Here is a 26,096-nt window from a genome sequence, read left to right as displayed (position 1 = left end):
CAGCAGAAGAGGAAGCAGGAGGAGCCAGAGACCTTTCTTGGTTTTGAAGGTGTCTACTCCACTGCAGCTCGTGCTTTGCACTTAAACCTGAACATGCAGGTTGTGCTCAGATTGAGAAGGTTTATGCCTCGCTTCAGGCTCTGATTGCACAGGGTGCAAACCGCTCGTGTCCTGTCATCAGCACATTTTCTGAAGAACTTCCACGCTAGAGAACTCCTTTGAGCTCGCTTTGGTGCGCTCGTTCCCTTGCTGCGTTGGGCAGTAGCAGGCGTAGTGTCTAGGGCATGGCCGCTCCGCTTCTGCACCCTGCTCCCTCTTCTGCTGTGCTGGTGGCTCTGTGCGACAACCGCCTCTTCCTGCAAACTACTCAGGTCACCTGCATGACCTTCATTCCATGTGGGGTCAAGGACCTCATCGTCCTCCACATCATCTTCCACCCAGTCTTCACCCCTGCCCTCCTTGTCGGTCTCCACAATTCTGAATGCCGCAGCAGTTGGCACCTGCGTTTCGTCATCATCTGAGACGTGCTGCGATGGTCCTTCCATGTACTCATCTTGAGAAATAAGTGGTTGGGCATCGCTGCACTCAATCTCTTCCACTTCTGGGGCAGGGCTAGGTGGATGGCCCTGGGAAACCCTGCTGACAGAGTCATCAAAAAGAAGAAGAGACTGCTGCATGACTTGGGGCTCAGACTGCTTGCCTGATTTGCAAGGGGGTGAGGTGAAAAACGGTTGGACATTGGCTGCAGGTGCCAACTCTGACCTTTCTGCAGTAGACTGGGTGGGAGACAATGTGAAGGAACTGGAGGCACTGTCAGCAACCCAATCTACTATCGCCTGTACTTCTTCGGGCCCCATCACTTCTAGAGGCGCATGATGCCCTACCAAATACTGCTGCAGGTTCGGTCGCCTACTCACACTTGAGGAAGGTGTTTCACTTGTGCGTGTAGCTGGCACAGATCGACCACGTCCTCTCCTTGCAACAGGAGCTCTACCAGCAGCACCACGACCCAGGCCACGGCCCCTATTTGACGGTCTCCTCATATTTCTGTAATTTATGATCTTGCCCTTGAAAGGTGTTTATTGAATAGCGGAACAAAACAACAACAGTATCGCACGGGTGTATCTCACAGTCAAGTATGCAAACTATGCCGCAATTTAATTTTTTTTTACCCCAAAAGGGTGTATATTGAATAGGATGAGGAAGAGGAGTAGGAGGAGTTCGGAACAGGAGGCAAACTGAAGCACCCTGCAATCCTCGGCGGTGAAACAAATTTAAAAAGGTGTATCTCACATGTACCGATACAGACTATGCCGTAATTTCATTTTTTACACTCAAACAGGGTGTATATTGAATAGCGGAATAGGAAAAATTTTACAAAACGGTGGTGTATCTCACACGTACAAACACAGACTAGGCCCCGATTACAATTTTTTGTACCCTAAAGGCGGGATGAGGAGTAGGAGGAGGTCCGAACAGGAGGCAAAATGAAGCACCCTGCAATCCTCGGCGGTATGAGATGCGCCCCAAAAATTGGAAAGGTGTATCTCACGCGTATCGATACAGACTATCCCGCAATTTAATTGTTTTTACCCCAAAGGTGTAGATTGAATAGCGGAATAGAAAATATGATATCAAAAGGTGTATGTATCTCACACGTACAGACCCAGACTAGGCCCAAATTACTATTTTTTTGTACCCCCAAAGGCAGGATGAGGAGTAGGAGGAGTTCGGAACAGGCAGAAGGCAGACTGAAGCACCCTGCAATCCTCGGCGGTATAAGATGCACCCCAAAAATTGGAAAGGTGTATCTCACACGTACCGATACAGACTATCCCGCAATTTAATTGTTTTTACCCCAAAGGTGTAGATTGAATAGCGGAATAGAAAATATGATATCAAAAGGTGTATGTATCTCACACGTACAGACCCAGACTAGGTCCAAATTACTATTTTTTGTACCCCCAAAGGCAGGATGAGGAGTTCGGAACAGGCAGGAGACACACTGAAGCACCCTGCAATCCTCGGCAGTATGAGATGCGCCCCAAAAATTGGAAAGGTGTATCTCACACGTACCGATACAGACTATCCCGCAATTTAATTGTTTTTACCCCAAAGGTGTAGATTGAATAGCGGAATAGAAAATATGATATAAAATTGGTGATTTTAAAATAGCACATGTGAACAGCAGTGTCTTATATCAGTCAGCTCTGCTGCAGGCTATGGAGGGAAAAAAAAAAAAAAGAAAATTCCCCTTTTAAGTTTGTAATTTTTAAATAGATTAGTACAGACTATGCCACAATTTAATTTTTTTAACCCAAAAGGGTGTATATTGAATAGTGGAATAGAAAAAAGTGTATAAATTTTGAAATCACTCAATAATAGCACAAGTGAACACACCAGTGTATTGTCACAGTCAGCAGCACTGAAGGAAAAACGCTGCACACAACTGACTGATAAAAAAAGACTTTTTTCTCCCTCCTCCTCAGCGGGCAAAAAGATTGTGTTCACACCACCCCACACACAGCAAAATCGATGTGGACCACTGACCCTGCCTATCTCCAGCCTCGCCCTAAAATGATCGATAAGATCGGTCACTGCCGGCACTACAAACCCCCTACACAGCAAAATCGATTGTAGAACACTGACCCTGCCTATCTCCAGCCTTGCCCTAAAATACCCTAATATCTCGCCCTGCCTGCACTCCGACCTGTCCCTGAATTCTTTTCGGACACAATATAATTTTTGACTGTCTGTCCCTAATCAGCAGCCAGCATGTATGATGTGTGCTCTGTCCCTGTACTACAGCAGAATGACGCAGCGGCGCTCGGTCTCGAACTTATAAAGACTTGGTCACATGCTTCAGATGGCCAATCACAGCTACTAATACATTTGTAGGCATAGCTGGGATGGCTTAAGGCACACCAGTTAAACGCTTGTTGATTGGCTGTTGAAAGCCCGCCATTAAAAGTGCGCCAATACATACAAACCCGGAAATAAAATGACCGAACACGGATTTTAAACCCGAACATACAGTAAAGTTTTCGGGTCCATGTTCGGGTAACAAAAATCCAATTATTCTGTACGAACACAAATAATACAGTCCGTGTTCGCTCAACACTAGTTATGAATGCAGTGTCTCTCAGAGCTATGGACTGTATGTACAGTATCTCCCAAGAGTGAGTACACTCCTCACATTTTTGTAAATATTTATTCTATCTTTTCATGTGACAACACTGAAGAAATGACACTTTGCTACAATGTAAAGTAGTGTGTGCAGCTTGTATAACAGTGTAAATTTGATGTCCCCTCAAAATAACAACATACAGCCATTAATGTCTAAACCGCTGACAACAAAAGTGAGTACACCCCTAAGTGACAATGTCTAAATTGGGCCCAATTAGCTATTTTCCTTCCCTGGTGTCATGTGACTCCTTAGTGTTACAAGGTCTCAGGTGTGAATAAGGAGCAGGTGTGTTAAATTTGGTGTTATCGTGCTCACTTTCATACTGGTCACTGGAAGTTCAACGTGGCACCTCATGGCAAAGAACTCTCTGAGGATCTAATAAAAGAATTGTTGCTCTATATAAAGATGGCATAGGGCTATAAGAAGATTGCCAAGACCCAAAAACTGAGCTGCAGCATGGTGGCCAAGACCATACAGCGGTTTAACCACTTGCCAACCACCCACAGTATATTTACTGCGGCAGTCAGCCCCTCCTGGGCAAAGCGACGTAGTATTACGTCGCTCGCCCAGGAGCCTGCAGGGGGCGAGCGCGCGCCACCGGAGGCGCGCTCCCGCTCGTTCCCGGGAGGCTCCGATGTCCGCCGGTTACTGGGGATCTCCTGCTAGAGAGGGAGAAAGGCAGGCGGCTGATGTAAACAAAGCCGCCTGTCATTCTCCCTGGTGTAACTGCAGAGATCATACGATCCTGCTATGTAGGATCGTATGTATCTGTGCTTACATCACAAGCCACGCCCCTAGTGACACACTTAACCCATTGATCACTAATAAAGTTAACCCCTTCCCTGCCAGTGTAATTTTTACAGTAACAGTGCATATGTATAGCACTGATTACTGTAGTAATGTCACTGGTACTTCCAAAAGTGTCAAAAATGTTAGTCAGGGGTCCGATCTGTCCGCCGCAATCCCGCAAAAAAAAAAAAAATCACAGATCGCCACCATTACTAGTTAAAAAAAAAAAAACCAATAAAAATGACAAATCTTTCCCTTAGTAAACACAATAACTTTTGCGCAAACCAATCAAAATACGCTTATTGCGATTTTTTTTTTACCAAAAATATGTAGCAGAAAACAAATTGGCCTAAAATAGTAAAAAATTTTGATTTTTACATTTTTTTGGGGAATTTCATATAAAAAAAAAGCAGACTAAAGACATGGATTACTGGAACCATGTCCAGTGGTCTGAGGAGAGCAAGATAAACTTATTTGGTTCAGATGGTGTCAAGCGTGTAACAGCAACCAGGTGAGGAGTACAAAGACATGTGTGTCTTGTCTACAGTCAAGCATGGTGGTGCAAGTGTCAAGGTCTGGGGGCTGCATGAGTGTTGCTGGCACTGGGGAGCTACAGTTCATTGAGGGAACCATGAATGCCAACATATACTGTGACATACTGAAGCAGAGCATGATCCCCTCCCTTCGGAGCCTGGGCCGAAGGGCAGTATTCCAGCATGATTATGTCCTCAAACACACCTCCAAGACAACCATTGCCTTGCTAAAGAAGCTGAGATAAACATGATGGACTGGCCAAGCATGTCTCCAGATCTAAACCCTATTGAGCTTCTGTGGGGCATCCTCAAACGGAAGGTGGAAGAGCAGGTCTCTAACATCCACCAGCTCCGTGATGTCGGCATGGAGGAGTGGAAGAGGAATCCAGTGGCAACCTGTGAAACTCTGGTGAACTCCGTGCCCAAGAGGATTAAGGCAGTGCTGGAAAATAATGGTAGCCACAAACTATTGACACTTTGGGCCTAATATGGATATTTTAACTGAGGGGTGTACTTACTTTTGTTGCCAGCGGTTTAGACATTAATGGCTGTGTTGAGTTATTCTGAGCGGGCAGCAAATTTACACCGTTATACAAGCTGTACACACTACTTTACATCCTAGCAAAGTGTTGTCACATGAAAAGATCTAATAAAACATTTACAAAAATGTGAGGTGTGTACTCACTTTTTTGAGATACTGTAGCTTCAGAAGTGGGATGGGAACTTCCCATTTTGCGAAACAAAATCAAGTCAGCGAGAGAGAGGTGCTCAGTTTTTCACAGGGTGCTTTGTATTCTAAAGCCCCGTACACACGTACCGATGGTCGGCTTACAAATGTTCCTCTTTTCTCCCCGGGATGTCGGTGTCTGCTGAAAAGTGCAAAGACAGCACAAGGACAGCACAAGAATTTTGTCCGCCGACTGCAGAAGTGATGTCATGTAATGGTTAACTTTCCCTGTGTTTTCTATTTTCTGAGCATGCCCAGTCTTGCAAATCTGCGGTCTGTCGGCCGAATTGTGTACTGACAGGCGAACAATCGTCCGTTCTGGTGTCGGCATACAAATATTTTCATGTTTGCACGAAAGACTTTTGTCCGCGGATTGTGCGCAGACATCTGTCGGAGGCACCATACTAACACGCGTACAATCGGCAGATCCTTCGTCCACCGACGTTTGTATGCCGACGATCGGTACGTGTGTACGGGCCTTAAGAATAAAGGCAAATCTTCAGCTGAAGCTTTGTAGTCATGTATAAAATACAAAGCTCCCTGTGAAACTTAGGCTGAGTTGATTTTGTTCCAGGTGTGGGAAGGGGAGTTTCCATCCTACTGTTGAAACTCACACAGGCATTAAACTGTTGGAGCCAAGGCAAGTATTCCTGAGATATTTCCACTGTAGTCACTTTTCTACAGGACAATTTTTTTACATACCTTAAAAATCCACATTTTTGGTAGAAATTACTTTAAACTCCCAACACTTATTTCAGAAAGTATATAAGACGCTGGAGAAAATATCACACCCATTTATTTATTTTTGGGTAAAATATAAAAGATTGGGTTGTGTCTAGATCATGCATGGTCATTTCCATCCTGCATACCATGGCTGGGGAAGGACAGCTTTGAACTCAAAGTTACATAATACACATTTCCGGGTTCAGGACTTAATCTTAAACCACGCCCCACCTCCTGGCATCCTAAAACTCCTAAAGGGCTGGAAGGAACCAAAATGAAGAGGTTAAAAAAAAAAAATCCCCCAACACCTATGTGGACTAACCTGTGTAAGTAGCTTGCATGCTATTGGGAGTTTTTGGATCACGTGACAGCAAATCATAGCGGCCACGTGGTCTTACACTATGCCCTGCCTACCAGCATTCCAAACCTCTTAAAAGGCTGGGAAGCTCTAGCTTTAAGAGGTTGAAAATTTTCCCCCTCCTAACATCTATGCTGACTAACCTGTGTAAGAACGATTGGTATACTTAGCTATTTTTAGCCTGCTCTATTCCGGTTACATGATCACGTCACGTCAGCCAGTGGCTACAGCAGGGGAGAGGAAGGAACACCGACAACGGGTGGGCCATAGTAAGCCTGTGACTTCAAGGCATTACTAACTGTTGTCAAGTGTGCTCTTGCCTCCCCTACAGCCACCACTGCCTGACACGGGAGATCATATGACCAGATTGGAGCAGCCTCAAAATAGGCAAGCATACAGATCTTACTTACACAAATTACTCATAATAGATGTTAAGAGGGAGGAGATGTTTTAAGGCAAGTTGGATTTATCCTGGAATTCTACTTTGAAAAATCTTTACCATGCCTATGGCCCGTCTCTGCAGGCATACACCCACTCACTCTGCTATAGGATTCAGTGTTTAATGGGGCGGGATGGGATTTTTTTTCTTCTAGAGGGGCGGGTGCTGCGTCTGTCAATGAACTTCAGAGAAAAGGATTTTACGGCAAGTCAAAAATCCAGTTCTATTCTTATTGACCCTTGGGATGTCGTAAAGCAGTATTTACATGAGGGGTGGGAAAACAACGCAGAAACAATGTAATTCCCCAAAAGGCAGCCAACCAGTGAACATGGAGCTCACCTAGAAAAAATATACACTCTCAAAGAGAAAATGTTCTCTTTACATAGCAGCCCACAAACCTTGCGGGCAAAAGAAGCTTCCAAAGATGCCAACACATCTACTTTGTAGAATTTTGTGAACGCATGCACAGACTATGAAGTTGCCGCCTTGCAAACTTGCATTACTGACGCCTGATGGCGAAAAACCCAAGAGGCACTCAGCGCCCTAGTAGAATACACCTTCACAGGGAAAGGTGGAACCCGACCCTTCAGTGAATAAGCCATCCGCCTGATCCATCTGGATATGGTCGCAGCAGACGCAGCCAATCCCTTTCGAGGTCCTTCTGTGAGGACAGAGTCTGATTTCCTGAAAGATTTGGTAGCCGCCAAGTAAACCCTAATTGCCCGAACCACATCCAAAGAATGCAAGGCCATTTCCTTGGGATGCTTGGGCTTAGGAGAGAGTAAAGGGCAGCACAAGGTCTTCATTAAAATGGAAATAAGAAACCACCTTAGGAAGAAACAACTGATTAGGTCAAAGTACCACTTTATCTCTGTGGACCACCAGATAAGAATAACGGCAGGATAGCGCCGCCAATTCAGACACTCTGCGGGCAGAAGTAATAGCCACCAAAAAGGCAACCTTCTGTGACAGTGTAAGCAGAGGAATATCCCTAATGTTCTCAAAAGGAGATTTTTGAAGAAAAGACAATACCAAGTTAAGATCCCACGGAATTAGCAGGGATCGCCTCCGGGGAGCCATATGGCGAACCCCTTGTATAAAAGTGCGAATCAAGTTATGCATAGCTAAAGGACATTGGAATAACACAGCTAAAGCTGACACTTGGCCTTTGATAGTGTCAAAGGCCAACCGCTGTTCAACCCCTTTTTGAAGAAAGGTCAAAATCTTGGCCATCTACAAAAGGCGAGGATGCACCTTCAGCGATTCCCACCATGAGATGTACGATTTCCATGTACGATGATAGCTCTTCCTGGAAGTAGACTTTCTAGCCTTCAACAGTGTAGGAATCACGGAGTCAGAAAGACCCCTGTCCTTCAATACCTGGCTTTCAACAGCCACACCGTTAAAGCCAGCGACTGTAAAGCAGGGTGGAAAATTGGCCCTTGAAACAGCAGATCTTCCCTTAAAGGAAGTCTCCAAGGAGCATCGGCGACCAACCTTAACATATCTGCGTACCCAGACCGACGAGGCCAGTCTGACCACCAGAATGACCGTAATTCTTTCCACCTCTATTCTGCGCAGAAGCTTCAGCAGGCGTTTCAGCGGAGGGAACGCATAGATCAGCCGATATTGACCCCCAAGGAGCCACCAGTGCATCTGTGACATCGGCTAGAGGATCCCGCGACCTGGCTACAAACCTCTGAACCTTCTGGTTGAGTCCAGAAGCTAACAGGTTGACGTCCGGTGTCCCCCACCAGACACAGAGGAGGTGAAACCATTCCCCTGATCCAACACCTGACGACTCAGGTAATCCACCTGCCAGGGATATGCACTGCGGAAAGGGCTGTAACACAATTTTCTGCCCATGTCAGGGTCTCGGCCATCTACCGGGCCGCCAAGACACTCTTGGTGCCGCCTTGATGATTGATGTAAGCCACGGCTGTGGCAATGTCCGATTGAATCCGGACCGGACAACCCTGTAAACGATTTTTCCAGTGACATATTGATCAGAAGTCTGGACTCTTCTACTGTCCAGGACCCCCTGGACCCACAGCTTCCCCAGCAATCCTCCCCAGCCTGACAGACTGGCATCCGTGGTTACCACAGTCCAATACAATGGGAGAAAGGACTTGCCCTAGCGTAGTGCTAACGCGCAAAGCCATCTTAGAAGACCACTCTCTGTTGTGACTCAACCAAATCATAGTGTCCAAGGACTTTGGATTTTGTTCCATTTGACAAGAATTTCCCTTTTTAAGGGTGTCGTGTGGAACTGAGCAAATAGAACTACTTTGAAGGTCAACACCATCAGACCTAAGGCTCGCATGCAAGTCCGCAGAGAGGACAGATTGCTGGATAACAGCAAACGTTATCGCCCCCTGCAGCTTGTCTGGGGGAAGAAAAACCAGAAGCGGAGTCCAGTGTCAGGCCCAAATAATCCAGTTTTGAGGATGGTACTAGAGCAGATTTTTAAAATTGATGTTCCAACCAAACTCTTGCAGAGTCCGTACAGTGATTGTCAAGTCGCCCAAAAGGACCAAATGTGAGTCTGCTCTTAAGAGATTGTCCAGGTACCTCAGTACTGCAATCCTCACGTTTTTGCAGTAATGCCAATACCGGAGCCAACATTTTGGTGAAGACCCTGGGGGCGGAGGCGAGACCAAAGGGTAACCCCAGAAATTAATAATGCTCCTCTCCTACAACGAAGCGAAGAAAACGCTGGTGTCCAGCGTCAATAGGGATGTGTAGATATGCGTCCTTGATATTGATTGGAGGCCAAATAGTCTCCTTGGTGTAGGGACTCCACTACCGTGCCAATGGACTATTCAAAAACTTCTGTACCCGCACAAAGCGGTTCAGAGCCTTGAGGTCCAGGATTGGATGCACTTTGCTTTCTTTTCTGGGCACAGTGAACAGGTTTGAATAGAACCCCTGAAAGCTTTCCCGAGAGGAAACCGGCACAATCACCCCTTGCGACAGCAGATCTTGTACCGCCTCTCGTAGATCCCTTAACTGATCTGGAGATAGGTGTAGATTGGACAGGAAGAACCTGTTCGACGGTCGAGACCGGAATTCGATCTTGTAACCTGATCGGATCAGTTCATGGACCTATTTGTCCTGAATCAAGAAGTCCATGGTTCCGGAAAGAAGCAAAGACGTCCCCCACCCCAGATATGGATGAGGGCGTCCCTTCATGCAGATGGGGGTTTGTCTGCAGGTCTGGATTGGCCTGCTCTCGGCTTACCCGACCATGTCTTCTTGGAACCCCCAGAAGACCTAAATGGCTTAGATCCTTTTTCCTGCGTGCCAGAGGCATGAAAGGGCCGCCTGTGGGCTGTAAAATAAGGCCCCCGTCTAATACGCGGTGACTTGTCCTTGGCGGATTGAGGAAGAAGAGTACTCTTCCCGCCTGTGAGTCCTTTGATTATTTCATCCAAGGAGGATCCAAACAAACGGTCTCCTGTAATGGGGAGCTCTGATAGAGCCTTTTTAAGCCTGATCCGCTGACCAGCTTTTTAGCCAGACCATGCGTCTAATAGCTACTCCCATCGCAGACACTCTGGCTACAAGGGGGGGCCACATCTAGCAGCGCATCACATATAAATAGTAGGGCTTGGACCATTTGGTCTGGTAGCTCTGTCAGGCCCGGCGAGAGCTGTTCTATTTCTAGGTCACTTTTCAGTAACTTAACCCATTACTTATGGTCTAGGACACCAGAGTGATCACGAAGATCTGTTTAAGTACTAAGCCCGCTATCATGTGTAAGTGACGGGAAGGAGACTCGGTTGATCCACGGGGTCTGTAAAAACTGGAGACTTCTCCATTGGGACCACAGTAGATTTGTTCAGTCTGGAAACCGGATGGTCCAGCTTCAGCATCACTAACATCTGTTTGATGCGCCCCCCCTGTTCATTGACAATTGTGTCAAAGTTCGGACAAGGAAAAACCTTGCCCGACTTCTGGGATTTGCGAGTGCCAAAAGACACCTGCGTCCCTGTTGCTGCAGAATAATCCACCATTTTTAGAGTTTCCCGCACTGACACTATAATTGCCTCCACCAGCGTGCTTTCCCGCACGACTACAGATGAGTATAAATTGTCCTCGCCATCTGAGTGCGATGATGCAGATCCCTCAGGGTGGCATGCGTCCGCGGCGGCCATATTTACCTCAGAACCTGGGGATACAGGAGAGGGCATAGGACACTTTTTACTAGAGGCATTTCTTTTAAAACCAAGTCCACCTTTGACACCAAGATTTCCAAAACTGCCGTTAAGGCAGACAGGGGTTGCCCCCGCAACCGCAAGGTGGGGATCTGTAGGTGTAATTTGTTCCTGGGACTCCATATGAACCCTGGAATAACGCAGTGTCACTTTAAGAAAACTGCAAAAAAACTGGCTGCACCAGCAGTACTACAAGTCCCAGCCACTAGCACTGAGTGAGGAAGACCTAGAAGGACCCCAACAGACATACCACCAATCGATATGGAGAACAAGATTGTTGTGCTGTGTAGAAAAATCTTCACAGGAAGAGGAAGTACATGGGTCATTCACTAGAGTAAAGGGCCTAGCAGCTCCCTGCTGTCCAGCGATCGCGGACTCCGAGAAAATGGCCGCCCAATGCATTCTTATGGGGAAACCACAAAAACATGGGCGCCCATGCAATTCAATGGGAAATTTTGCAAAATGATGCTAAACGATTCTACAGCAAAATGGCGGCCCCCACGGCACGCCATGCGGTCTCCAGGACCCCCTGAGGGGTCCAAATGATTAATGGCATTGACGGGTCCCCGGCAGGGACCCCCACCAGAATTAACCCCCAAGCGGATCCGCTATATCAGCCTCGGCGCGTCCAACTCCTGAGGACCCCCGTCGCTGACTGAGGTAGGGACCTTTGTGATGGTGGGGAGGGAGGCCTTGGGGGGGGAGTCTGGTGCATACCGAAAGGCCAGGGGGAAGTGAGGGGTACCCAAGGGTCTGCCCTTGCCAGGGAAGGGTCCACGACTGCTCCGGGACCACCAGAGCTATGGGGGGAATTTTTACTACTCGCCATGCCAATGACAGCGGGTGGGTGCCACTCCAGACAGCCTACCTCTCCACTTGGGGTAGGGGTGCTGACGGCCAAGGGGTACGCTGCGACTCAGGCCGAGTGCGTCCCAGGGAGGTGTTTCACTTGCGGGCCAGCCTTCATCCATTGAGGCTCTGTCGTGGCGAGGCCTAACGCTGGAACCTGCACACGCTCGCTGGCCGGGCGACCCTAAGGATCTAGAATAGCCAGTCCAAAACCGAGTCCGGCTGTTGATTGCAGTTCTCACAGGAACATAAGCTAAAAAAAAAAGAGCTGAAGAGAAAAAGGGGATTAAAAGGAGGTGTGTGTGTGTGGAAACCAGCCAGCCCTTAGTTTGCTATACTTACCCACCAGTCTGCTGACAAACCAAATAAACCTGTCTAACATAATAGGTTAAAAACAGGGGTTTTTATGTATAAGCTGCAGGCCACTCCAAGGCACCCTGTGTATTCTGCATACCTAAACACTACCTAACACTACTCAAACTGAGTGTCTACTGAATGTCTCCAAACATGGGAGTACATGAATGCTAATGGATGGATGGGAAACAGGTGAGCTTGGAGGTGGCCCAATCCTCCCGCAACCTGCTCCCAGCCATGACTGTTATTGAAAAACAAATGGCTATGTGGAAGCCATAGGGTGCAAACTAAAAAATGACCAGCTGGAAAAAGCACACCCCCATCCCAATAATATAGATGGTAAAGGCAAATTGGGACTTTAGATGAAACACTAGCCTGTAAAGCAAGCGTCTCCATCCCTGACAACATGGAACATTTTGGGCAGTTTTGGGACTTTACATGAGACATCGGCAAGCACTGCACAGCGTCTCCATCCCTGTATATAACAGAACTGAAGAGAAAAAGGGGATTAAAGGAGGTGTGTGTGTGGAAACCAGCCAGCCTTTAAGCCCCGTACACACGCACCGATTGTCGGCCGACCGTTAGGCAGTCTTTTGTCCGGTGCTGTCGTGTAGGTTTAAAAGTGCTAAAGACTGCACACGAATTTTGTCGGCCAACAACAACCGACTGCAGAAGTGATGGTTAACTTTCCGTGTGTTTTTTCTTCTCTGAGCATGCCCAGTCTTGCTCATCTGCTTTTTGTCGGCCGAAATCTGTACTTACTGACGAACAATCGGCCGTTCTTTGTTGGCCTACAAAAATTTTATACCTGCACACCAGATTTTGTTCGGCCGAAAAGTCGCAGTCGGTTGTCGGAAGCATCATTCTAACAAGCCGACAATCGGCCGATCGGACGTTGGCCAAATATTTACGGCCGACAATCGGTACGTGTGTACGGGCCTTTAGTTTGCTATACTTACCCACCAGTCTGCTGACAAACCAAATAAACCTGTCTAACATAATAGGTTAAAAACAGGGGTTTAGTTAACACACATTTATAGTGTTTAGGACTGCAAAATACACAGGGTGCCTTGGAGTGGCCTGCAGCTTATACATGCGTTTGCAAATGTGTGTTAACTAAACCCCTGTTTTTAACCTATTATGTTAGACAGGTTTATTTGGTTTGTCAGCAGACTGTGTGGAAACCAGCCAGCCCTTAGTTTGCTATACTTACCCACACACACACACCTCCTTTAATCCCCTTTTTCTCTTCAGTTCTGTTATATACAGGGATGGAGACGCTGTGCAGTGCTCGCCAGTGTCTCATGTAAAGTCCCAAAACTGCCCAAAATTTTCCATAAGCTAAAAAATAAACTTTTTAACAAAGGTTCCCTTAAAAAGACAAGCTAAGACCGAAGTCCCAGCTGGGAACTAGGTCCTACTCCTAAACTAGGCATTAAACTGAATCCTATAGCAGAGTGTGTGGGTGTATGCATGCAGGGACTGTCCCATAGGCGCGGTAAAGATTTTTTTCTGCCTACTGTCCTACTCCTGCAGGGGGCAGCATAACCCAATAGTCAAGAAGAATATGGAGCTGCGTCTCAATGAACAATAGAGAAAAAGGGTTTACAAACATACTTACATGCTCTGTGAAATAGTTTTTCACAGAGCAGCTGTGATCTTCCTTTTCTCTGGTTCCTCGCCAGTGTTGTCGGCTCTGCCTTTTCTCTGTGCCCCCATAGGAAGACGCTTCATGCTGGCACGCTCCTTAGCCAAGGGGAGGAGCTGCATTACAGTGGTTGCAAACCTCAGACATGAAATCTGAACAAAGCACATCCCTGAGTGTAATATGAACCAGACGGGTTTTGTAAAAAGATTTTTATTTAAAATATATACACGGTCCCATGAAATGTATATCTTTCCCACACACTAATGTTCAGAATCTTAAATTCAACATAACACTGGAAAAATTGGATTGAAAGCCTTTCATGAATTATGCTGAGTAATTGGTTGGCAGCTGATTTGGTACTTTTATTTGGAGGATGGTTTCATGTACCACTGGATGAAAACAAAATCAATTGTACAACTTTATACCCACGATTTAAGACACAGGACAATTTTGTCAAAATGTTTTTAAGAGTGTCATAATATAATGGGGGTTACCTTTCATCTTAGCAAGATGAAGATATTGATAAATAATAGAAGCAATTTTACTTTATGAAGTCATTCATCATTTAACTCCTAAGTGATATTTATAGGCATATTCAATAAGGGGCAGCGGCGATGTGAAAATTTACAATTACACTTAAAGGATTTGTGATCATACAGGAAAATATATATATGCACATCTTTTTGCAGAAACAAATGAACATATATATATATATATATATATATATATATATATATATAGCCCAGGAGCCCACAAAGCATTGCGCTGGATCAGTGGGTGTGCAATGTCAGGCTCCAGCAGACACGTCTTTCAGCTTTCTGCTTGTACTTCCAAAGGGGCTTTTAGAAAGCTGGTGGAAGCTGTCAGCAGACTCACTAGTGCCCTCCCAGTTCATTGAGAACTACAAGTCCATCTGCGGTGGGGGAAGACGGGGCTTGTAGTTTCCCAATTCCCAGATCGCTGGAACAAATTACATGTTATATGCTAAATCATGGGTGTCCAACCTGTGCCCCCCCCAGGTGTTGTGGAACTAAAGGACCCATGAGGCATTGTAAGGAAAGTCCAATGGCATTGCAAGGCTGACAGTTACAAGTATGACTCTTAAAGGCAGAGGCCTGATGGAGGCAACACACAGCTGAAAGGGCCGCAGGTTGGACAACCATACCCTAAATACAGGTGTAAATTGTAACATGTTCCAAAGGTGAACTTTGAACTTCCCTTCTGGACCGGAAGATTTTCCCCCTCAATGACCAGGCCATTTTTTGCGATTCGGGACAATTGTAGAAAAAAAAAAAAAAAAAAAAAAAAAAACTTTTGCTATATAACATTCACCCCAAAAAATGTAAAAATCTAAATTTTTCATCAGGGTCAACAGCCAGGTAAACTGCATTTCTAGAAAGTTGTTCACCAATAGCAACTTCCATATTTCTCTAAGTGCCGGTTCACACTACGTCGCTCCGACTTAGGGGGCGACCTGCGAAGTCGCGTGCAGCGCGACTTGCACGGACTTCATAAAAAATGTCTATGCAAGTCGCCTCCAGGTCGCCCCGAAGTAGTACAGGACCCTTTTTCTAAGTCAGAGCGACTTGTGTCGCTCCTATTAGAACGGCTCCTGTACTACACAATGGGAGCGTGACGGACCGCAACTTGTTGGATCAATGTGAATGCGGTCTTAAGGCTTTGTTTAAGGGCCTATTTACACTTGTAGGTTTTGAGGCAGCAACACTCTTGCTGTTCCTGTATGAAAATGCATATCAAGAAAATGTGACTGGTTCAAATCTTTGTACAGCAGTTCAGTGTGAAAGATAAAAGGGAAAGTCTATGGGCCCATTTATACCTAAATGTGCGCATTACTATGCGCACTGCATTCAAATTAATCAGTATCCAGCCTAAAGCCTAGTACACACGAGTTGAATGCCGGGCGACATCGGCAGGTTTTTATTGAATTTGGCCTATATATATATATATATATATATATATATATATATATACATACATACATATACATACATACACACACACAGTGAAACCTTGGTTTGAGAGTAACTTGGTTTAAGAGCGCTTTGCAAGACAAGCAAAATTTTCAAATACATTTTGACTTGATATACAAGTAGCCTCAAGTCATAGCTGAGTATAAAAGAGAAGAGAGGAGCCTCTAAGTGTGTAGCAATATGGCTAAATTTAATGAAGGTAAAACATTTAGCAACTCACATGGTTGATGATTGGAACAGACATCTAAAGATTCAGGCATTCGGGGTAAAGCTGTCCACATAGACCATCTTCCGCACCACCATCTATGTCATTCCTTCCATGCTGCCCCTTGCTTTCAGATCGCTTTAATGCAGGTTGGTCTTTCCGGTTAGGATTACAGACTGGCAGCTGGCGGGGCAGAAGATAGTCTATGTGGACAGCTTTACCCCGGATGCCTGCATACTTAGATGTGCTTGTTTTATTCATTAACCATGTGAGTTACTAAATGTTGTACCTTCATTAAATGGAACCATATTGCTACACTTAGAGGCGCCTCTCTTCTCTTTGATACTCTGTAGCTCCTGCTGGATTTTGCTTCTAATCCCCTTGTGGAAGCGGCTATTTGTGGATGGACATTTTATGGTTACACAACCTATCACAATGCTATAATCTTTTTATATGGACTATAAACTGAAGGACTTATGAATAAATGGTTGTGGAACAAATCATCTGAGTTTCCATTATTTCTTATGGGGAAATTCGCTTTGATATAAGAGTGCTTTGGATTTCAAGCATGTTTCCGGAACAAATTATGCACACAATCCAAGGTTTTACTGTATATATATATATATATATATATATATATATATATATATACACACACACATACATGAGCTGGGCTGGCTTCTGTTGGAAGCGCATACTAGAAAACCAGCAGACAACCGCCTTTCTGATCAGCGCTTTCAGGCAATGGATGAAAGCACTGACCGGAGTGTTCAGTGCTTTCCCCCTGTTAGAACACAATAGCTCAGCAGGGGAGATCGCTGTACTAACATCAATTTGTTAGTACAGCGGCTCTGATATGAGCTGGGTTGAACGAAAAAAACAAACAGGTAGTGTGTACAAGGATTAAGAGACCACATTAATGGATGCACTGCAAGGAAACCTGAATAGAAGCAATGCAACTTTGAGGCAAGCTGACAGTATGCTGCAGAAACTGTATTTTACTGTATATTTCACCCAGTTTCCAATTAGCATGGCTGAATTTTGGATCGGGATTGTTCACTACCACATTTTCAATGACCGGGACCTCACTATAAAAGTGCACCACCACTGTGGTTCCAGCTGTACAAACCCAATAGCTGTACAGTGTTAGCAACACAAAAAAAAAAATAAAAAATTCTGCTCCCATAATCATCAGACAGGTCTGTCAGTCTTTGAGAGCAATAAACAATATTTAGTGTCTGCACTTCATAAATGAAATAACAGAAAATAACTGATCAAGCATACATGCTAACCAGAATGTACCATATCCAAATTGAGGTTACAAAGACCACAGACTTATTTCAGGTCTTTGTAGAAGCAGAGTGTACCTTGTGTCTGAAAAAGCAACGCTGTGAGAGCAGAACATGAAAATATAACTTTTCTGTACAAAGTGAACTGCTGCGTCACAAAATGTAAATAAGTATACATGACGAGGCATTGTCAAGTGTTATAACTTATCTTTTCACCCTTTTACAAAGGAACAATGCATCTTAAAGACATCAAAACAGAACAAATATAAAAAAAAAAAATAGACAGTCCTATATATTAAAAAAGTAACAAAGGAGATAGTTTAAAAAGTCCATTATTTATAAAATACAAATGTCTGTATAGCATCAAGAATGTCCCTTGTTGAAAAAAAAAAAAAAAAAAAAAAAAATGATAGTGTTCTGCTCCTGGAACAAAAGCTATATTGTGTTTTATGGTGTAGTGTTTACTCCTGACAAGTTCCAGGAAAAAACAAAACCTAATAGCTAAAAAATACTGGATATAAAAGTATCTTACAGGGAAAGGTTTAAAACTGAAGGTTAACATATGATCCTAAGGCACTGTGCTGTGAGAGCTTTATACAGATGGAGGATGTCCGTCTAGTCCATGCTGTGTGATATTTCCAATGAGCGTCAGGCTGATCTCAGACATAGGCACCAAGTGCTGAGTGGAATTCAGTTAGACATTGTACCAGCTGTTGAAACTTAGGTCTTTCTTCTGGATCGAGAGCCCAACAACATGCCATAACTGCAAACCTGCGCGGCGACAGAGATTTCAAAAGGTTAGAGCTGCAGCCATTAAAGTCATAATAATCATTACAACAGTGGGGTCAACCAGTGCATTGACAACGCCTGGCGGGTGTTGTGTTGCTTTAAGGACGCTTTATGGTGCGCCAGAAAGCGCCTTATCCACCAGCGGGAGAGGATGTCCATTGAGGACTGTCGCAGACTGGTTCACAGTCTGCTCAGAGACTATAACCTGATGGAACTCATGGAGGAAGAGGAGGTCTGAAGATTTCCCCTTCCCCCACTCTCCCTTGTGTGTCTTTGTCCATTCAATAAAGCTTCGGGCCTGTGATTTCATTCCCCTCCCTTTACCCCACTCTCCCACCCCCCCATCACACCTGTTGCTTTTTTGAAACGTTATATTATATTGATATAGTTTGAGCAATGCACGTATAGACAATGTTTTTAGTTTCATGCTTTAGGGGTATTGCGGCGTCATGCATGATGTGATGGCACGGGGTATCCTTACTCCGCACAACACATCGGGCAACATACCACAGAATGAATGTATGTGATTGAATGTATTTATTAGTATGACCGGAAATGTATTGTAATGTAGTGTATTTATGCGCTGCGTCGCAGTACAGGGGAGAATGTACCCCGACAAAAGTATTGTTTTTTGTATATCTTTTATGCAAATAAAGATTACATTTTCAACCAAAAAAGTGGTTATCTGTGAACACTGGTCAGATGCTTAGCACCTACCGTATTTTCCGGCGTATAAGACGACCCCCCTAATTTTCATCTACCGGTAATACTTATACTTAGGTTACCTCGGAGATATTATACTCGGCGTATAAGACGACCCCCCATTTTTGGGGAATTTTTGAGGTTCAAAAGTAGTCTTATACGCCAGAAAATACAGTAAATGGGTTACTGCTTCTTGCATTACATAATTTGCATCAGTCCAAATAGAATAAAATCCACCCCCTAAAACGAAATGGTTCACCTATCGAAAGACAGACATTGGTGTTGCACTGATACCGCTATTGGTGCCGACACTAGGCATTTGCATGAGTACTTGCGCAAATTGCTCTAATACTTTCAAGTCTCAGCGACTTTGAAAAAGGTTCCTGCACTACTTTTTGCGATTTCATTGCGACTTGCATTGACTTCTGGTAAATTAATGAAATTGGAGGTCCAATCGCACTGATTTGCAGCTTCGAAATCTTGCTGAAGTAGTGCGATTTCAAAGCTGTACTGGTGTGAACCAGGGCTTCCAGTTCTTCATAATTATAAAGAAATGGTAAGAATTTATTATCAGTCAAAAAAAACCTGTCAAATGACACTAAAAATAGGTATCAGTAATTGGTATAGGCAGGTACTTGAGAAAAAGTATTGGTACTCGTAATCAGTCTTAAAAAAGGCATATTGGTGCATCCCTAACATACCGCATATGCATAAACTTTTGAAAACTACCTGGCATTTGCTTGGTTGACTGTGATTTCGAGAGTAATGTGCTAGTTTTATGAGCAGGTAAATGCATTATACTTACAGCTCATCAGGACAGTTGATTGGCTGAGCAATTCTGTAGCCATCCTTAAGGTAAGCAGCCATTTCAAAAGGGTCAATGTCAACATAAGGAGTCTGGCCCAGTGTCATCAGCTCCCACAATGTTACACCAAATGCCCACTACAAAAAAAACATGTATTGTTAGCATACAATAACGTGTCACTTCTACATTACCAAGCAAAAGGTAATAGTAAAATTTAAACATACATTTTCACAAAAAACAAACCAGTAAGACTTTTGGAAGCTGTAGCAGTGATAAAAGTGTAGTGAAGGTAAAAATCAAATAACTCCAAGCATTAAAAAACAGGAATTGGATTTCTATCAGGTGCACAATAAAAGCCAGTGATGGATTGACTGGAAGGCAAGAGAGGTATTAGCTGAGCCAGAACATCCCTTGTAGAGCAAGAATGGTGAAACACCGCTGGGGGGGGGTTGTCACATCTTCAAATTTAAGGTAAACGTGTACTGGGGAAAAAAGGCATTTCAACTGACCTGTAACCTCCATATCTTGGAGTGCAGTACAATACAGTACACAAGCTGGGTATTCATAGTCCCTGGGATATAGGCTGATACCTTCAAGTGGTTAGACACTGGCAAAGCTTATAAAGACATGCCCCCTGGGAATCCCCTATAACCCTTCCCCACTTTGTAAGTCCTCTGTTTTTTTTATCAAGCATTTTCAAAGTGAAACAGGGGGGAGGGTGTCCTGTGCTGTACATAAAGATACGGAATTTACAGGCACTTTATGTCCTTTATCTTAATCATTCAGTACAGGACACAGGCTTGATATTCATAAACCCTGAGACATCACCAGAGTAGGGTGAGAATGAGAAGGGTGGGCAACAACAAAAAACAGAACTGTGCCAACAGAACAAAAACAATGAAATAATTTCCACAAAAAAACAATCTGCTACCATACAACTAATTGAAATTCGGATATAAAGTAATCAAAGAACACCCCTCTATCTCATGCCTGGTGTTCTGGTGGAGTCTGCAGTGTGTCTATTATCAGGCTTGCTTGGTGTGCTCAACAGTTGTGTGGGAAAATTGGTCCAGGGGCTAAGGGTCTAATTCAGACAGAAGATTAGATTCTTCTAAGAAGAATTTGCAGTGGAGAAACCTCAACCCCATGTACACTTTGCATGTGGCTAGCTGCTGCCAGCAGCTGGATTTGCACAAAAGAATGGCTGGTGCTACTGAGGCTCGGACTGGCCCTGCATGCGGGCTTTGTGTTACAGCTGCATACAAACGACTATTCACTTTGGCCAGAAATGCTACCCCTAAATGCAGAATGCGGCAATGTCCAGATATGGCGTTTAGCCAATTTCACACACCGCATCCTATTCACTTGTCTGCATGTGACCCAAATCTGTGAAAACCGCAAATCAATCACATATTGAGCTGAACAAATTGCTGTGCAAAAAAAAAAAAAAATCACATTCCTTTGAAATGAAGTCAGATTTCTGGATCAACACATACGTAACAGCACTTGATTACACACATAACTTGAACATAAAGGATACTGACTGTTCCTTTACCTTCTTGACTAGCTCTCACCCACAGTTCAGAACTTACTCAATTTCCACTTACAGTTATGGAAACCAAAAAAACATCAAACATAAATCACACTTCATTTCACCAAACAATATGGAGCACTCCACAGGGATTGGGACTCCGAAAAGCCACGACCCCAGATTTGTATTCTTTCCTCAGTCAGGTCAACTATTAGGACACTGGGCTGGGAACTAGTCTCTAAGTACTGCTTCAATAGAAGGAAGTCTATGATTTCACAAGTCTTATAAAAACAGGACTTTTCAGCAATGTACTGGGCACAGGGGACTTGGTATCTCAAGAAGTCTTGAGAGTTGATAAGCTTTGAATGGTTTTAAATGTGAGTTTTTTTTTTAAATTGAATAACGCATTGTTTTTTTTTCTGTCTCTAATCTGCTTCACATTCTAGGTTACAAAAAGAATAGGTATTGTTGTGCAAGGCTTACAAAGCACGGTATGGTACTATAGTTATAATAACCTTATACTGACTAAATTTACATTGCAGGTCATGAAAACATCAATTATGATCTGTATTTATAAAACCTGTAAAGTCACTGCTAATTTCCTTGTGATAATGGTAATTGTCTCTTGCGTCGAGCTCAGCTTTGATACACTTTGAACCATAAGTATACTGATCAAGTCAGAGGAAAAACAAAAACAAAGGTAACATGTTGTTGATAAATTCTGTGGTTGCTTATTTAAAGTATAACTAAAGCTTTGGACAGAGTGGAGAAGTATACGAAAACTTGTCAGGATTTTACTCCTCTGTGCCCTCGTTAGGGAGATTAACCCTCTCTTTGTCATGTTAACTGTTATCACCATAGATCATTGACCATAGATCCACCTCCGGAGACAGGAAACACAAAGGATCAGGTGAATAAAGGGGCGGACACCCACCGTCTTCCCCAGTCTTTATCCGAGAACTCCCCGGACATGGCATCTGCAACAAGACAAAAACACTCGCCCATGGTTATAACCGCATATAGGGAGGGAATCCCTGCTGTCCTGGACGACTCCTAGAAACAGAGTTACCGGTAAGTCTAACTCTGGTTTTTCTCCAGTCGTCTGTCCAGGACAGCACAGGAGAGATCAACGAGAACTTACAAGATATAGGGTGGGACTACCGCTTGAAGGACCTTCCTTCCAAATGCTTGGTCCTGCGCAGAGAGAAGGTCCAGTCTGTAGTGCTTGATAAATGTCGAGAAGCTAGACCAGGTGACTACTTTGCAAATTTGTTCTGGTGTCGCCCCTGCTCGCTCCGCCCAAGAGGCAGATAACGCCCTCGTGGAGTGAGCCAACAGAGAAAAAGGGCATTCCTTGTCTAAACTTTTATAGGCTTCCACTATCGCCTGTTTAATCCACCTGGCAATAGTGTTCTTTGAAGCTTGCTGCCCCCTATTTTTCCCTGAATGCACTACAAATAAAGCATTGGATTTTCTAAAGCTCTTAGACAACTCTAGATAGTGTAACACACAGGCCCTGACATGAAATTCTGCTTCCTTTGGATTGGTAGGGGAGGAACAGAAGGAAGGTAACACCATTTCTTTGGCACTGTGGAACCTGGAAGCCACTTTAGGTAGGAATCCTGGATCTGTACGTACCACCAACCCGTCTTCAAAAATTTGAAGAAAAGGTTCCTTAACTGAAAGTGCCTGTAGCTCACTGATGCGCCTGGCTGTAGAAATTGCCACCAGAAAAGGCTGTCTTAAGGGTAATATACTTTGACAGGTCTATGTCCTGCAAAAGTTTTATCCAACCCTGCAGTACAATTGACAAGTCCCATTTAGGAAGAACCCTAAATGGAACTGGTCTCATTCTGGATAATCCCTTGAAGAACCTCACCACTAAAAGGTTCTAAAGCCAGGGATTTCTCCAGAAACACTGATAATGCCGCTACTTGCACCTTTAAGGTGCTAACGGACAGTCCCTTGTCTGCCCCTTCCTGCAGAAATTCAAGGATGGCTAGAATACCGACCTCCCGGTTATCGGTATTTAGCCAAGAACATAAAATTTTCCAATATATAAAATGAATTGCCTTGGGTGACCTCCTTTCTACTAGAAAGAATTGTGCGGATCACATTATCTGAAAGTCCTTTTGACTTCAAAAGACCTTCTTCGGATACCAGGCCGCCAACTTCATTCTCTGAATTTTTGGCAATTGAATCGGCCCCTGGGAACATGAGAGGAGGGCCTACTGCTAGACGCCACAGGGATGAAAACCAAGGCCTGTTTGGCCAAAACGGGACTACCAGGATTAGGGAGGTATCCTCCTGGATGAATTTCTTTAGAACAAGAGGAATCATCTTGAATGGGGGAAAAGGCATAACTCAGCTGAAACGTCTTCCTGAGCCAGGGCATCCACCCCTATGGCTCCTCCGCCTTTCTCCAAGGAAAAGTACCTTGGGACTTTGTTGTTCGTTCTGCTGGTGAACAGATCAATGTCTGGAAGGCCCCATCTCTGGGTCAATAACTGGAAGACTTCCCTGTTTAGGGACCACTCCGATTCCAACACCCGATAGCGACTTAAAAAATCTGCCATCTCGTTGTCCACTCCCCTGAGGTGGACTGCGGAAATAGAGCTCAGGTTCGCCTCCGCCCAAGAAAAAAAGGTTCGCTGTCAGCTGCATCAAGGACGGGCATCGTGTCCCTCCTAGTTTGTTGACATAAGCGACCGCCATCACATTGTCTGAGAGGACTTGTATATGGTGGCCGTTCAGGTCCTTGGAAAAAACCTTTAGGGCTTCCCAAATTGCCTGCAGCCCTCTCCAATTTGCTGATTTCAGAGATTCCATCCTGGACCATGCTCCTTGGGCCATCCTCAATCCCAGTAGGCTCCCCAGCCCCAGATACTGGCGTCCGTAGTTATCCAGACGGATATTGGGAAGGACCACTGAAGGCCCACACAGAGGTTCTCTTCTTTCCTCCACCACCAGAGCGATTGCTTGGCTTTTGGGGAAAGGTGGATGGTCTTGTCCAAGGATTGTTGTCTCCCGTCCCAAACTCTCAAGATGTTGGCCTGGAGACACCGAAAGTGGGCCCTTGCCCAAGTAACGGCTGGGATCGTTGCCGCCAGGAACCCTAGGCCTGACATGGCGGTCCTGATGGACAGTGACAGGTTGGTTTGCAGGGCGACCGCTGTAGCTTTTACTTTTTCCCCCTTTTCTGGAGTGAGGAAAACTTTTTGCTCTATCGAATTTATCCTGTACCCCAGATAGCACAAATCTTGTGTTGGGATCAGGTTGGACTTGTCCTGGTTGATTAACCAACCCAGGTCCTCCAAGAATAGAGTAGCTACCCGTAAGTCTTCCTGCAAATGGGGAAAGGAGTGGGCAAAAAATAAAAGGTTGTCCAGATAAGGAATGACCGAGATCCTCCTTAGTCTTAAGGGAGCCAGTGCTTCTGCCAGAACTTTAGTAAAAATCCTGGGAGAAGAAGTCAGCCCGAATGGCAGGGCGCTGAACTGCAGATGGCGAACAGTACTCCCCCAGCTTATCGCTATTCTCAAAAGACTTTGAGACTTCTTGTGAATCGGGATATGTAGATAGGTATCCCTTAGATCCAGGGAAGCCATAAAGCAATTTGTGGGGAGCATCGCCTTCACCGTAAAGATGGTTTCCATCCGGAATTTCTTGTAGGTCACCCATCTGTTTAGAGGTTTTAGGTTCAGGATAAGACGAAACTTCCCTGACGGCTTTTTTACTACAAAGATGTGCGAGTAGAAACCCACATTTGTTTCTTCTTGGGGCACTGGAACGAGAACCCTCTGGTCCATAAGGTCGCCAATTTGGGACAGTAGTGCCAACGCCTTTAGGGGATCTCTGGGAGGGGAGGTCAGAAATGTTCTTGCAGGCGGAGTGCCCTGGAACTGAATCTGATAACCCTCCCTGATGATCCTCAGTATGAACCCGTTTTGTGTGAATTTTTCCCACTGTGGGAGGAATTGACCCAACCTTCCCCTCACCGGGACCCGATCACTGGGGTTTACAATTTTTTTTTAGGAGAGGAAAAGACAATACCCTTCTTTTGTTGCCCTCTCCCCCACTGTTTTAGTGGTTGGCATCTTGGAAGCCTGCCCTTGTGGTCTTTGGGGACGAAAAAAAACGTCGCTCTGGAGCCTTTTTGACCTTTGATGGAATAGCTTTCTTCCTATCAGTTGTTCAGTCTAAGACCTTTTCCAGGTCTGGGGTGAACAGGAGGTCCCCTGTTACTGTCCCCTGAATACTACAGAGCTTTATTTTGGACGCTAAGTCCCCTGACCATGATTTTAACCACAAAGCCCTACGCGAAGAGTTCACCAGGGCTGCAGTACTGGCTGATAACTTAACCGATTCTGCCGAAGAGTCTGCCATATACCCGGCCGCTTTTGACAGCATAGGTAGGGAATCCAGAATCTCTTTACGGGAAGTTCCTCCTTCCAGATGGGCTTTAAGTTGGTCCAGCCAAACCTCCAAATTTCTGGCCACCACTGTTTTGGCCATAGCTGGCTTTAGGTTAGCCATAACTGCCTCCCATGACCTTTTGAGGAGAATCTCTATTCTCTTGTCCATGGGCTCTTTAAGGACACCCATGTCCTCAAAGGCCAGGTCTGTAGACTTGGCGCATTGTGAGAAGGCCGCATCCAGTTTTGGAACCTTGTTCCAGATGCAAGAGCGATCCTCGTCAAAGGGGAACCTCCTTTTTAAGCTTTTTGGGAAAAACAGCTTGTTTTCAGGTTCCACCCACTTCTTTTTAATGGAGTCTGACAAAGTACCATGTACCGGAAAAACCCTAGACAGTTTCTTTTAGGGTTTGGTACATCTTTGTTATGTAGGGACAGAGAGACCTGATCTTCTTTAATTTCTAAGGTCTCATAAATCACTCCTAGTAAAGCATCAACCTCCTCTAGTTATAACATATCTAGGCGACTTAGTCCCTAACTCAAGG

General features: G+C 44.8%; 1 protein-coding gene across 1 annotated transcript in view; it reads right to left on the bottom strand.

Moving 5' to 3' along the window:
* Nucleotides 1-17,285: 17,285 nt before the first annotated feature.
* RYK (receptor like tyrosine kinase) overlaps nucleotides 17,286-26,096 on the bottom strand; it is a 424,049-nt gene continuing 415,238 nt past the window's right edge. The window contains exons 14-15 of the mRNA XM_082248811.1: nucleotides 19,606-19,742; nucleotides 17,286-18,080 (exon numbers count right to left, since the gene is read on the bottom strand). Coding sequence (XP_082104937.1) covers nucleotides 17,969-18,080; nucleotides 19,606-19,742 — 249 coding nt within the window. The 3' untranslated portion in view covers nucleotides 17,286-17,968. The remainder of the gene's footprint in view (nucleotides 18,081-19,605; nucleotides 19,743-26,096) is intronic.

This window comes from Pelophylax lessonae (genome assembly GCF_965119305.1).
Source record: "Pelophylax lessonae genome assembly, chromosome: 3".
Taxonomy (NCBI): domain Eukaryota; kingdom Metazoa; phylum Chordata; class Amphibia; order Anura; family Ranidae; genus Pelophylax; species Pelophylax lessonae.
Note: the sequence above shows the minus strand (reverse complement) of the source record. Positions and strands in the feature narration are given on the sequence as shown.